Source organism: Corvus brachyrhynchos, unplaced genomic scaffold (assembly GCF_000691975.1).
Source record: "Corvus brachyrhynchos isolate BGI_N302 unplaced genomic scaffold, ASM69197v1 scaffold315, whole genome shotgun sequence".
NCBI lineage: Eukaryota > Metazoa > Chordata > Aves > Passeriformes > Corvidae > Corvus > Corvus brachyrhynchos.
In genome coordinates this window covers 502759-517794 of record NW_008237903.1, presented here as the reverse complement: position 1 = coordinate 517794, position 15036 = coordinate 502759, and the positions used below count along the sequence as shown (strand labels likewise).

Here is a 15036-nt window from a genome sequence, read left to right as displayed (position 1 = left end):
CGTCCCCGGTACTCCGAGATCTGCCCTCGGAGCTCCCAAATCTGCCCTCGGAGCTCGAAACTCAGCCTTCAGAATTCAGAACTCCCAAGTCAGCCCTCAGAAATCCCAAATCAGCCTTCAGAACTCAGCCCTAGGAACTCCGAAGTCAGCCCTCAGAACTCGAAATCAGCCTTCAGAACTCCCAAGTCAGCCCTCAGAACGCAGCCCTAGGAACTCCAAAATCAGCCCTCGGAACTCGAAATCAGCCTTCAGAACTCAGAACTCCCAAATCAGCCCTCAGAACTCAGCCCTAGGAACTCCAAAATCAGCCCTCAGAACTCGAAATCAGCCTTCAGAACTCAGAACTTCCAAATCAGCCCTCTGAACTCAGCCCTTGGTCTCCTGAAAATCGATTTATGTGCCAAGGGCTTTTGGTCAGGGAATGGTCTGCTTTTCACAGTATCAGCTTCTTAGTGATTTAAATGGACAATAATAAGTGGGCAAAACTGAGGCCTTGAGGGGAAGAGGTGGTTTGGGGAATTGGTAGTGAGAAAAAAGCTGAGGTCCAGAAAATGTGTGTTATTATACTCAAATCTCAGCCCTCATGAGAAAAAAGCTGAGGTCCAGAAAATGTGTGTTGTTATTATACTCAAATCTCAGCCCTCGGAATTCAGCCCTCAGAACTCGGCCCTTGGTCTCTTGAAATTCAGCTTATGTGCTAAGGGGTTTTGTTCAGGGAGTGGTCTATTTTTCACCAGATGGGCTTTTTAGTGCTGTAAATGGGCAGTAATAAGTGGGCAGAACTGAGGCAACTTGGGGAATTGGTAGTGAGAAGGAAGCTGAGGTTCAGATAATTTGTATTGTAGCTATACTTAGCCCTCAGAACTCAGCCCTCGGTCTCTTGAAATTCAACTAATGTGCTAAGGGTTTTTGTTCAGGGAATTTTTACTTTTCACAAGATCAGCTTGTTAATGCTCTAAAAAGGACAATAATAACGGGGCAAAAGTGAGACTCTGAGAAGAGGAGGCAGCTTGGGGACCTGGGAGTACAAAAAGCTGAGGTCCAGGAAATTTATATTATTATATTCAGCCCTCAGAACTTGACCCTCAGAACTTAGCCCTCAGTCTCCTGAAATTCAACTTACGTGCTAAGATTTTTGGTCAGGGAATGGTCTACTTTCCACAAGATCAGCTTCGTAGTGCTCTAGATAGACAGCAATAAGTGGGCAAAACTGAGAATGGGAAAATAAACTTACTGAGTTGAATATAATAAAAACAAATGTATTGCATCTTCAGGATCAGGTTTTATAGGAAAAAACCATGCAATGTGTGACAGCTGCACAGAAAAATAGACGCTACTCTTTTTATGCCCCTCATTTTCAGTGAGTTAAATATTCTTATATGAAAGAGGGAATTATTTCTTCTGCGTGATTTTACACTAGAAATCCTTTTCTTTTCTGTCTTGTTTTTTGGGTAACAGTAGGATTTTAATGCATCAATTCATTGTTGTAGCAACACTGCTCAAATAAGAACTGGAAAAAGGAACAAGGAGGTGGTTTTATGACTGCACTATTGCTAGCTGTTGGGGAGATTTTTGTCCTGTATAATTTCTGTAATTGTAAAGCTCCCCGTAGAGAAGAAAACGCAATAGCAAAAGTATATTTTAAATGCTAATAAAATGATATTACTTGTGTTTCTCCTTGGGTTTGTAGCCCATGAAAATCTAGTAATGCAGAGCCAAGAGAAGGTCCATAATTCTTTATTTCTGTCAAGTTTTGCCAAAAGCCTGGATAGTTTTGCTTCTAGCACTTGCATAGATCCAAGGTGTTACTTGAGGGCTTAGGCAGTGGTGAAGATGGAGGTGGAGGAGCTATTGGAGTTAGTTATAAAAATTGATTATCACCCCTGGTCAGGCTAGAGGCTCCTCCAGTGCAGAAATGGCTGGCATTTTACTTTCCTAATGGATATCCTAACAATTATGAAAAAAGCATAGTAAAACAGAAATATCTCTTCCTGAGACTGAAGGAAAAAACCAAAAACAACAAAAGAAAAAGCAATCAACCAAACGAAACCCACAGAACCTAAACCAAACATAAACCCACATAAAATTGTAGTATTTCAGTGTTTTACCCACAGCAGCCTTCGCATTCTCCATCAAAAAACTGACAGCTACAGAAACTATGACACCAATAAGTCATCATGGAATTTTTCCAGCTCGGCCTAGACATAAAGGTTCTTTTCCACTTTAATAATGGAGCCTAATTTTTCTTCCATTATCACCAGTCATGGAGCCCAAATGGCCAAATAGATCAGAGGTACTCGTCAGGCTGAAAATTTCTCAGATTGCTCAGTGCATGCCATGTTTAATCTGTGAGAGATGATGAGGCTTTTAGCATCCTTCATTTATTTTTACTTCTTGAAAATCTAATGAAACGACACACCGGGGATCTTCACCACCGGGTGCTGAGTCTCTGGATACTCGACTAATGTGCTAAGGTTTTTGGGAATGGTCTGCTGTTCACAAGATCAGCTTCTTAGTGCTCTAAATGGACATTAATACATGGGCAAAACTGAGGCTTCGAGGGGAGGAGGCAGCTTGGGGAATTGGTAGCAAGAAAGAAGCTGAAGTCCAGAAAATTTGTGTTGTTATTATACTGTTCTTATAGGATTTGTTCTTTGCTGTAGCAAAGATGCAATAAGGTCAGGGCTTCACAGGAATAACCAGGCAGTGACCTTGGCTTGGAAATCTGATCATGTAAAATTAGCCAGAACACAAGGAGTGACTGTAATAAAGAACACGGAAGGGGCAGGGTAAGAAAATTAAAAATGGGAGCTGTATGATCCTGCAGTGACTCCAGTGAATCACACAAACATAAAGACAGTTCAGCAGTCCTTTGAACGGTGGGGGATTTACATATGAACTGTTAACAAATGGCATCTTTAGGCTTCACAAGAGCGAATCTCAGATGAGATGTGAGAGATGACAGGGAGGGATCAGAGCCAGAACTCCAGGGAAATGTCTACGTGAATAAACTAAGTATTGCATGGCAGCTTGTTGGACATTTTAGTAACAAATGGGATCTCTGACAGAGCACAGCTTCGAGCTGCCTGCTGACACAAGGAAACAACAGCTGAAAAAATCCCAGCCTTGTTAGGGCCACATAGACCCAGGATAAACCAACGCTGCCTCTCCCTAATTTCACACAGTGGTAAACTAGCCTTGGCAGCTCCACAGTCAAATGAAGTCCAAGGAATCTCCAAGAATCAACCAACGGACTTCATCTGGTGCTTACAAAGCAACTGGAGCCTGCTCCCAGCTTTCATCCTTCTGGGCCATCTCCCACGTGGATGCTTTTGCCTGCATCGGTTGCCTGAGGTTATCAAAAGGCCATGTCCGGTCCTCCCCGCTCTGAATCAAGGTGCTCTGTGGCTTCAGGCTTGTCTTTGGTTATTAGCAAATCTTTTTGCCTCAGATTCTTAGTTCCAAAACAGGCCTGAAATATTTATGTATGTCTGGAGAGTTTGGAATCCCACTTGGAGCGCAATGTTGATAGACTGGGCTTTTTTCCTCAGATCAAAGATTCCGTGTTGACACAAACTGGCATAGCCAAGTTTTATTCTTCCACAGCATTGCTTAGCTCCAAGTTGGTTTTCTATTCATATCATCCTCTCACATAAATCAAATAGAAGATGCTACTACAAATGAAAACATTCACCTGGGAAAGTATAAAAAATAAAGTTTGTTTACTTTAGAGAGCATGGATGGCATAGAAAGGCATGATTCTTGCCTCAGGAGTATTTCTAATTTCACACACTTCCAGCGTTTTCACTGTGTGTGATTCCCAATGTCATGAGATGTTTCATGGCCTAAGGGATGTGTGGAAGACTCTGCTGAAAGAGGCTGGAGGAATATTTCATGATCCCATGGAAAGTGCTGAGACCCTGCTTGCTTTGTGTGGGAGCTCAGGAGGTCTTCCTTTACCTGAGGAACATAGAGAATAATGAGGCACCCCTGGACAAAACTCCTGCTATTGAGTCTTTCCTGACCTGAAAATACCCCACGTGTATGACCCAGATAGCAGCTCACTTTTCAACTCCACACACTGTCCTTAGGTCATTAGCTGAGATTGTTAACGAGGCGGGCAGTCAGTCACGGCTGCAGTGGTGGGGTTTTTTTGGCTCCCAACTCCTCGAGCCAGAGCATGTTCATCAGAGCGTGGCAACAACAAATGACCGAAGTGCTGAGCTGGATTTGGAGAGGCAGCACACAGATAAAAGCCTCCAGAAGCCCTTTGCAATTCCCTTAGTCATCCATTCCCACTGAAAGCTTCTCTTTGGGACTTTCCAGGAGGCCTGGTGTGACCTTTGGTCATCCTTTTGGTCAGAGCTCTTATCTGTGTAGTGCAGACCCGGCCTCTTTCTGCTTGCACTCCTCCAGAGCAGTTTTGACTGGATAAACAAGCCATTATTTGCTGATGCACGTTTCCTTATCAGCTGGACAGCACGCTTCTCGTGCATGTTGGGTCACACTCGCTGCTGGGCCAGCTCCAAGAATTCCAGGGTGGCTGCATCACGGCTCGTTTGGCGCTTGCTCACAGCCATGGACTGCAAAAAATCACAGGCACATTGTGATGGAGCCTTATCTTAGAGCCCACCAAGAGTTTCCCGGCGTTGCAAAGCATCTTTAGGTTGATGATTGCAGGTCTTGGGTCTTTTTCATGAGATAGCAACATGGTAAGCACCAGTTCGGGGAGCTGTCACCATGCCAGACTGAAGACTACCTGCCTTACTGAAGGAGAATTTCACTTTATTGGGATTGTTTCTTTAAAATACAAGTAAATAAGTAAAGCATTTCTGTATCTCAAAACCAGCTCACAGCTGTTATGAAATACATTGGTGAAGTTGCCTGAGACAAGATGCAAGACGCATCTGAGGAGGGGAGAAAACCAAAACCCTAGGAATTTTTACCAACCAACCCAAGAAGTTGCAGACCTGAAGAGGAAACATCTCAGGAATCACATGAAATGTAGCTGGTACAGAGCTACTGGACTACAGAAGGAGTTATTTCTTTTGGGTCATGGCTTTCAAAAGTTATTTCTCTCTCAACACTGCAAAGCAACAGCTTTCCATCACCCTAGTTGCTCCTGTTGCAACATTCCTTGTTGCCTCTCCTCCAGTTCCAGCACCTCCACAGGAATCAACCTTCTTGCAGCCCGTTCCCCCTTGGTTACAGGTTTTTCTGCCTTATGCCCAGCTGTAAATGTAACCAGAATATGCCAGATACAGAGCAGAGGTGATCACAGAGCACTTAGTGAAAAGTGCACTCAATATTTTCATTAAAAAAAGAAAAATCTCTTCCCTGAAAATCTTTAAAAAATCGAAATTTGTCATGCATGGCTTGCTCTGGGGCAGGGCTTGTGGCTTAAAATGAGAGCAAGAAATACAATAACACATTAATTAATGCTTGCAAGGCACTTGAAAATGGCACGTGATGTATGCTCCTGCAAACCACATTGATTAATTACCATCAGAGATCTGCTGGTGTGTTAGGAACCTTTCCGAGATGTGCCTTCTCATTAGCCTGGTACAAAGCAACCCTCAGCAGGAGGGAACAAGTTGCTTCAAACACGGTTCAACTTTCTGCCAGTTTAATCTTCATCATCTCACTGACAGACTTCTGAATCTTAATTTAATTATAGTGCCTTAAATGTTTTGCAATATGGTATCCCAATCTCTCTGTTCTGTGTCTTTTCATGTTTTTTTTAGTTGTTGTGGGACAGTGGAATAGATAATTTTTTCCAGTGTCCATTAAAATTCCCTTTGCCTGCAGTGCAGTATGTGCTCCATAAAAGAGATGAACCTGCTGCAAGTGAAATAAGCTGATGCTGCACTGTCTTTTTAGAGCAACAAAAATCTTTATAGATTATTTTCCCGAGTGCCATGAATCTCCTTCAAAGCCTTAAGTCACTGATACCAATTAATAAACGTAATAGTCTCATTTTCAATTCACATTCAGGCCGTACAGAGCGTGTGCTCTGGCAGATGCTTGAAAGCTTTGCCTTTCAGAGATAAAATGTTACCTTGTGTGTGATGGGGGTGCCAAAGGGGGGGTGATTCAGGAGCAGAAAGACCTGTTAAAGTGCAGCACCTGAGGCCTCCTTGTTTTCTGAATTTACAGTCTCAGGCTGGCAGTCGTATAAATGAGTGATGCTCTCTGATGTTCTCTTCCAAGCAGGCAATGAAATTGGCAGGGAGTCTTGGGTTTTGTGCTGATGTGTCCAGAATTCAAATAATTTCATTCTCGGCTATAATGACAATTGGAGGCAGAGTATTACCTTGAGAAAAGAGAAGGGAGAGACGGCTTCTGGATCCTGTATTGAATTAACAACCGATTCCCATTTACTCTCTCCACTGAAAACTCTATTATGCAGGGCTCTTATTGCCCTTATTCAAGGGCAGGGAATTAAAAAAGTGATATCGATGGTAATGCTCTCATCTTCCTGCCATGACACTGAATAATGGGGACAAAGAAGGGGAGTCTTGACGGATGATACGCCTTTTAAAATACTGCTGATAGTGAAAACACGGAAAGGACGACACATTTGAGTATCAGTGATGAAGTCATATTCAGATTTTTGTGCTTTTTGCTTAGGACTTTAAATCAGCTTTGCTTTCATTTCTGCGGTTGTTTTTGGAACATTTTATTTTCTTGTTGTTCCAGGAGAGCATCCTTACTGGGAGGAACATAACTGAGATGAGGTAAAGTGTTGCTTACGCTAATTCCAAGAGAAATCTGCTCTCTCTCCTCCTGGACTCGGAGAGCAAGCGTTGGGGATCTGTCAGGGAAAAGTCCAGCAACAGACTGGTATAATTGTTTGGGTAGAGCAATACTGCTGCTCAAGTGGAGGCTCTTCTGGCACTTTCCAGTTCAGCTTAAGCTCTTCCTGAAGTTACACAGACTGAATAAAACTGGTGGTCTTATAAAAAAAATGATCCCCACTGTGGACCCTCCTTTTACAAGTAGGTCTAAAAATATATTGCCCTGTGTAAACTAGACCTTACACAAAATAATGAGTGCGTTTGCATTAGGAAGTTTTATGGAATAAGTGAGAACATCTCCATTCTATAGGTGGGTATATGAAAAGCAAAATATTGAGCTGCCTTGCCAAAAGTCACTTTCTGAGGTGAGAACAAAACACAAGTCTTGGTCTACTTAGTGCAAAACTACAAGGTCTCCCTGAGCTATTGACACTCTTCCCTGATCTCGGCCCAGTTGTGAATGATGCCCCCTGCATTAAATTTACAGTCAAAGTTTTCTGTGTGGTGGAATCATGAAAATCAGCCCTGTTACTGCTCACACTGTGTGTACGTGTGACACAACCTGAAGGACCATTTTTCACCTCCACCCTAGCTCAGCATCCTGGGCACACCCACCAAGCTGTGTAAATGAACTCATTAATTATTTTAGGCTTTGTTTCTAGCTGGACCGAATATTTGCAAGGAGCCACTGTGAATGAAGAGAGCTGATAGCTGTGTTTCCCTTGTGCCTCTGCTGGCAGGAGTTTAGGCTAATAATTGTAATGATAACCAGCTGCCTGTGGCCTCCAGAGGTCAGCATATCACTGGAAAACAGCTAAATATCATCACCCTCAAACTATGCTTTCCAAGCATGGTCTTGTTAAGTGTAGTTTCCAGTTTCACTGGTAACAAGATTTAAAGGCTTTGTCCCCAGCTCTACTTGTGACAACAAAAGCAAGAAAAGAGCTCTCAGAATATCCATTGTAAAATGCAGAACATTGTCACTGATCAGTGGATGGGACATCCCCTGGGTGACAAGTTTATTGAGAGTAGTCAAGTAGATATGCATAGGTTTTGATGCTATTCCTGATGTGTCAGTAGTGATGGAGCGAATGGACCTGCCAAGCACCTTCTGCGTGGGTGCCAGACTTGCTCAGTTGTGGGAAAAGCTTTTAGTGCCTTTCAACACAACTTGCGGTTCTAGTCCCACTCTCGGAAAGAATAATGTAGAACCAGAGATGAGAAATAAGAGTTTATCAGAGGCATGAAATAGCTTTCAGGAAAGAAGAAACTTAGACTATTCACCTCAGGAAAAATAAGTTGGAGAGAATGTGATATATTAGAATGGTTTGGTTTGGAAGGGACCTTAAAGATGACTGAAATGAATTATTTCTAAATACATTTATTGGCTCTCCTGATATTATCCTGGATTCCATAATCCAGAGCAAAATCAGGATGAGCTACCTTTCTAAAAGACACAAGTCTTACACGATTCCCAAGATCAGACAGACTCAATCTGTTGCAAAACACCCAGAACCAGCCTCAAAACATTCTTATAAACACCAAGGAGCCTTAGTGTCACACAACACTAATTTGTCCTACAGCACAATCTAATTTCTTAGCGTGAAGAGCACAGGATTTACTGAGCCCTCAGTGTTCTCACATTTGTGCTTTGAAACAACCTGAAGTGGATCCAGGTGTAGACAAAAAAAGTAAAATTAATAATACAAAAAACCCAGCACAACTCAAAAAAAAAGAGAAAGAACAACAGTCAAATCTTTCATTATTTTTATTAAAGCTGCAGAGTCTTACTACACACAACAAATATTTTATTGATATAATCTAAGTTAATAAAATAGTTGAACAACTCTTTAGATTTATATTTGTATATAAATGATCTGGGGAACATCTCATCTTGAGACAGCAGTGCCCGAAAACAACTATTCAGCAGGGTTTTTAAAAGAAGAGTTTGGGACTAGAGGATGCACTGTTCATTCTCAAAGGAAAAAGAAAAATTCCATGCAAAAATAACCCCCACCCTTCTGCTGCTTCCTCTCCCACCCAAAGCGTGAGGCCATATGGAATGACCGCGTGAGGGATGGCTCTTTCCTTCCAGCATTCCTCGTCACGCCTACTGTGGGAGCTTGTCATCTAAGCTCAGTAATTAAAACAAGACAAAAAGAAAACCGAATTGCACAATCCTAGTCTGCAGGTGACAACGTCATAACATCTCTTTACAGAAGTCCCTACTCTGTTCCAGTTGGGAGGATGGGTTATGGTGCTGTGTCTGTCCCCGACTGCCAGCTGATGTCAGTTACTGTCCGTACTGTGAACACAAGTCAGTCTAGCTACTATTGCTTTGCTCTCCCTCCTTCACCTGGGTGTAGTTTACATTCTACGGAGCACTGCCTGCCAAGGGCCGACTGCGTGGTGTTTCCCCCCTGTTCCAAAGCCCACAGCTCAAGGGATGACGTCCTCGGTGCAGCTGGGCCCGGGAGGTGTCTGTCACAGACCGCCAGGCACGTCCACGCTAGATCATGCCGTTGATCTTAGTCCACTCGTAGATGTCCTGCTCGCACACTATGTCCGAGTTGATGAGGAGGTACCTGTCCCCCACACAGAAGTGCTTCTGGCAGGCGGCGCACTTGAAGCACTCAAGGTGATACACCTTGTCCTTCACCCGCATGGTCATCTCGTAGGCCCGGATCCGCTTCTCACAGGAGGCGCACAGCCCGTCCTGGCCAAAGAGCCTGGAACGACAGGCAGAGAGGGAAAACCGAATCAAAACGAGAGCACAGCATCCTTGATCCATTAGGACCAGTGCTGAGTTAGAGGGAGTTCACATGGAAAGCTGCCAAGCAGAACTGGAAACTTTGCAACAACCAAAATTGAAACAGAAAATCCAAGGTCTTCACCTTGGATAAAATCACAGAATGGGTTGGAGGGAAATTTAAAGTCCGTCCAGTTCCACCCCCTGCCACGGGCAGGGACGCCTTCCACCATCCCAGGTGGTTGCAAGCCCCATCCAACCTGGCCTTGAACATTTCCAGGAATAGGGCAGCCACAGCTTCTCTGGGCAACCTGTGCCAGGGCCTCACCATCCTCACAGGGAAAGATTTCTTCCTTAATATCCAATCTAAATCTACTCAAATCTATCAATGTAATTGACTTCTCTGATCAGTGACCTTATCCTGAACTGGAGGAACAAAGGTTCCCCAGAGCACTGCCTGAAGTTGTGCCATACTAACACTTCCACTTCTGTGATCAACAGAAATTACCTTTTGTTGATCATTTTTGCCTTTCTTAAGCTGTTGCTCTGTAGTTTACGGGAAGGAGTTGAGACAAGTCATGGTCTAAGGCTCTCCTGCCTTTTGTCTGTGCCTCCACACTGGAAATGCCTTCAATCATTTCTATATCCATGAAGGCATTCCTGATCCATGAAGCCGCTCCTGATGGGTTTCAGAAGGACACATTCTAAGACCTCCTAGATACCTATGCCAGCACAAACAGTTTTGTGATGTGGACTGCTCTTTAATCCACATGGAGAAACCCTCCTGAGGGCCTCATGATACTGTCCATGAAAAGGAGCCTCTAATGAATGCTCTGCAGAGTTTAAGTCAAGTCAGTAATAAAGAAGCATGAATATATTGGTATTTTTTTCTTAAAAGGGAGGAATGCTACAGGTGATGTGTTCAGTGTATACACCCATTGAGTTTGACTTCTGAACTTCCATACTAATTCTAGAAAGAGTTTTTCCACCTCCCACACGTCTCCTGCATGTGCTGGGCCTGATTTACATCATCTTCTGAACTGGAAAAAGGATGTCTGGTAAATTAAGAGACCTTCAAGGAGAAAGGACATAATTCCTTTTGTCTACCAGGAGATGTCAGTGTTTACTTCTGCCCAGGGAAAGTAATGCTAAGGTTACACAATGGTTGCCAAATTTTTCATTAATGAGGGAAGATATTATCTGTTGCATTATTAAATAAATAAAACCGTTGGATTTCACTGGAAGAAAATGCATTAAATGTATTGCCGTATTTCCTGTTGCTTCCATTTTAAGATGAAAAGTATCTGGGAAGTGTAATTAACACCGGATCGTTGCTGGATTTACAAGTGGTCCCATTAGCAGAACTCAGTTCTTAATTTCTGCTCGGCAAAATTCCCATCAGCAAAGTTCAGGGACAGCATAATTAGGAAGTCCACTGAGATTTTGGTTTAGTTTTTATTGGCAGGTAAGTTAGCCTTCAGTAAAAAGGCTGGAAAAATACCAAATATCATTATTCTGTTCCACAAACCTCCCTGATACATTAGGGATCCATGAGAAGAAATGGAACACAACCAGCACAGCAAAGATCAATACATTTTAACCAGGAATGTAAAGATCCTTTGTTATCAATTTTTGTGAAATATCTTAGTCTCCAATTAGTCCCTTACTTACAAACTTTGGCAAAACAGGCAGGCAGAGAGTTACTGATGAAAACACCCATAACAAGTGTATTTGTAGGATCTGGTTCTGCAAAATGTGCAAATTCTTGCTTATTCAGCACCAGACTTAAGAATGCTAAAAACCCAAATGATCTTTCACCTCTTAACCTGGGTTTAAACACCTTTCAGCTCCATGGCAATGCTGGGAGAAGCACAGAACTCCTTAAAACCATTCAGGGGAACCAGTTCATTGCCAGCTCAGTGGGAGACTGCTGGAATTCAGCCCCTTTTCCCAGTTTCTGCTTGCCAGAATGCCACACTGACCCTGCATGGCTCACCTGGAGCTATGGGGTTAGGTCTGTGCAGAACGACAGATGCCAACAACTCTGAGTCCCAGGAGTTCTTTTGATATCCTTCACATTATCAAATAATTCTGCTTTGTCCACAACATGTTAGCACTGCTTTCATTTCCATTAAAAATGCTTTTTTTCCCCCCAATTTTTTAAAGATTTAGCTATAAACAACTCTAAGTTGTTTATCTAACCAGCACAGATAATCTCTAGTTTTATCCATCACTTACTGAAGAATCCCAGCAATACTATACAGCATCTGCATATGAATCCCAAAAATACAAGGATGGGCTGAGGAAGTTGGGGCTGTGCACCCTGGAGAAGGCTCCGGGGAGACCTTAGAGCCCCTTCCAGTACCTAAAGGGGTTCCAGGAGAGCTGGAGAGAGACTTTGGACAAGAAATGGAGGGACAGGACAAGGGGGAATGGCTTTAAAGTGACAGAGGGGGTGTTTAGTTGGGATATTGGGAAGGAATTCTTCCCTGAGGTGAGGCCCTGGCACAGGTTGCCCAGAGAAGCTGCAGATGCCCCATCCCTGGAAGGCCAGGTTGGAGGGGAATTGGAGCAACCAATTCCCAATAGTGGAAGGTGTCCCTGCCTGTTGCAGGGGGGCTGAAACAAGAGGAGCTGTAAGGTCCCTTTCCAACCCAAACAATTCAGGGATTCCACGACAGGAGCCCATACTGCAAACCTGAGCTTGCAGATGCTGTTACACCCGTGACTGCTGCCAGGCTTTGAGAGCCATTCCAGATGAATTCCTTATTCCTAGCTGTAGTCAGTAAACGATGGGAAGGAGGGGGGCGGGGGTGTGAGGAGGGGGATGCCTACCTGAGATAGTCCCTCCTGCAGAGCTTCCTGCCCAGTTTGTAGTAGAGGCGCCTGCCCACCTCGCCGAGCCGGCAGCCGCACAGGTCGCAGCTGAGGCAGTCCTCGTGCCAGTACTGGTCGATGGCCTTCAGGAAATAGCGGTCCCCGATGTTCTGCTGGCACCCCCCGCATGTCAGCAGCGACGGTGGGATCTGCAGCACCTCATCCACCGGCTCCCTGCGGGAATGAGACAACCGCTGGGCGAGGGAAAGCCACTCCAAGAGCGTCCGCGCAGGAAGGAGAAGGAAAAGCAAAACAAATCGCAAGGTCGGACAGGTTAGGACAGGGATTGTGTCCTTGTTTTTGCTCATTTGCACCAGGACTAAGAAAGGCACCCAAGGGATTTCACACTTTCCGCTGGGAAACGGAAATTTGGAGACGAAGTTTGAGGGCGTCACTTCTCAGAACAGCACGAAATGAATAAATACAACAGTTGATTCTGTTGCCCGACTGGTTTAAGTTTCGCTGCTGGTTTTAATAAAGCCAAAATTTTACCTCATGTTGCTGCAGGATTTCTTTTTTCCCTTAGCCAAGGACATGAATCCCCTGGGATGGGTCTATGCCAACATCCCTCAATTATCTGGGATTTACACATCCATGAGTGAAAGGAGGCACAAATCTTTATTGTGATATTAGCACTGACTCTATGCACCTTATGTTGCTCCTTTTTCTAAAAAGCTTGGAGATCTAGGATAATTCTAATAAAAGAAGTGAGAATTTTCTTCAAAGCTATGCTCTTAAGGACTTCTGTGTCTTTTGGGGTAATGTGTCTTTTTGTACAAAAAAAAAAAAAAAAAGAACAGCAAACAATTAAAACAATGGTGCCTGAACCCAGTTTTGCAATGTATTGGGCTTCACCCAAACCCCAGAGAAGTCAATCAAAAAAATCTACTGGATCCATCCCTTAAGCACTTGCTTCATTTCATTTCAAACCTGTGGCTAGTAGAGTGGACCCCAAATTTTTTCATATTATTGGATCAGTGCTCCAGCACAGAGTCCCCAAGCAATTTGCTTCTGTCATTGGTCTGTCCTCCCCTGGGCTGGTGGGGGCAGAGGAGACCTACACTGATGAAGAAGCTCTGCTCCCAGTTTCCAGCAGGCAACAGGAAAAAAATTGTATTACTCCTGCTTATTTACTGGATCAGCAGTTTTCTGGGCAAAAATTACCTTCTTCAGCAGGGAGGAACGACCTCTGGTCAAGAACTTCTGGGCTGAGAAAGTGATCCTGCAGTTTTTATTTAGGCAAGCTGAGCCCTGAGATATTATCTGGTTATATTCTGCTCTGGTTTCTCCCTTCTAAGTTTAAACTGCTGGGCCCTGCAAGTTATGTCGTAACACCCCTGTCCTGCCAGCTCTCCATCCTGTGAGTTTTCATTAAAATCACGGGGAACTCATGATTAGGCCCTACTTTTTCCAAATTTATCCTTTTGGGCCGCGTACTCCCTTTCCTAACACGTGGGCTCCACGCTGACAACTTCTGAGAGCTTTCCAGTTGAAGGAAGCACACATCATTATCCTTTATTATCCATTATTTGAAACTCTGGAGCGTACCCCAAAATATTTCATCTGAGGGGTGTTTGGGAATCCCAAGCCAGGTTTCTCTGAGAGCCCTAAGCTCCGGAACAGCCCGACGGATGTTTATGCAGAACAGCATTCCTGGTTTATGCATTAGGCTTTTGATGTCTGTGGATTTCTAAGCCAGCACTTAAGCCACCAGAACACACGGCAGGTAAATAAATAAAGATTTTAAAAAACTTTGTAGTTGAAAGCTGGACATCATTAGGAGCTGGGATTAGCGTTTCTTAAAAAACAGCATAAAAGAAAATGTACCATGTAAAACATCATGGAATGAAGTGATTTAATGCCCAAAAGCAGCAGTTCCCATGTGCTTGCTCCGGGCTCCAAGCGATGGCATTTTTAGTATCTCACAGGAAACAAACCACGAATGACTCAATTTACTGAGAGCGATGTTTTAAGCGTTATCTGGAAACGGAGATTTTATAATTTATTTCTTTTTTCTTCTCTCTTATCGCCATCCCAGACAAGCCTAAGTGCAGTTAATTAGCACGTACGGGGCTGAAGTGACCCTGGCTCCGTGCTGAGCTACCATCCCTGGGTGTGCAGCACAGCCAGCGGGACAGCGGGAGCACAGCCCGGGAGAGAGCCTGGATCTGGGCACGGGAGCCGGTCCCTTCCCTGAGTGGGAAATCCAGGGAGGGAAATTCTCATCTTCTACACCCCGTCCATCAAGTCGGTCTACATGCCCTTAGCAGAACACCCAGCCCCCACCAAAGCTTTCTGCGAGCTCTTGGAAGTTGCGTTATGGAAACGTGGAAGTTGGGCACCCGCAGACAACAGCCCTGACCTTTCACTGATCGGCTGCAGCGAGTTGGGCAGATCGGGGATGGGGTACAGAGGGTCCCTCGGGATGGAAAACCTTCAAGCTTGGGAAGCGGGATGCTCTCTCTCTCGCCGAGCGTCCCCACCACCCCGTGGTGGGATGAGCGAGTGGGAGATGCCCTGCTCGGGGGTAATTGCGCCTCTCTGCTCCCGGCTGCTCCTTCCCACAACTTGGGGCGTTCTCCCCAAGCTCCCCCACACGGTCACCGCGGGGCC

At 44.4% G+C, this 15036-nt stretch overlaps 1 protein-coding gene across 1 annotated transcript; it reads right to left on the bottom strand.

Moving 5' to 3' along the window:
• Positions 1-8547: 8547 nt before the first annotated feature.
• On the bottom strand, positions 8548-14966 carry LMO2 (LIM domain only 2). The gene is made up of 2 exons (XM_017733022.1): positions 12382-14966; positions 8548-9526 (listed from the first exon to the last, which is right to left on the bottom strand). The coding sequence occupies exons 1-2, from the start codon at positions 12729-12731 to the stop codon at positions 9307-9309; spliced, it is 570 nt and encodes a 189-aa protein (XP_017588511.1). The 5' UTR covers positions 12732-14966; the 3' UTR covers positions 8548-9306.
• Between the last annotated feature and the right edge of the window lie 70 nt (positions 14967-15036).

Excerpts from the sequence above, each read along its gene's own strand:
- LMO2 (XM_017733022.1), bottom strand. The coding sequence starts at position 12,731 with ATGAGCAAAAACAAGGACACAATCCCTGTCCTAACCTGTCCGACCTTG. Across the intron at positions 9,527-12,381 it reads TGCAGGAGGGACTATCTCAG|GCTCTTTGGCCAGGACGGGC; the intron begins GTAGGCATCCCC and ends CTGTCGTTCCAG.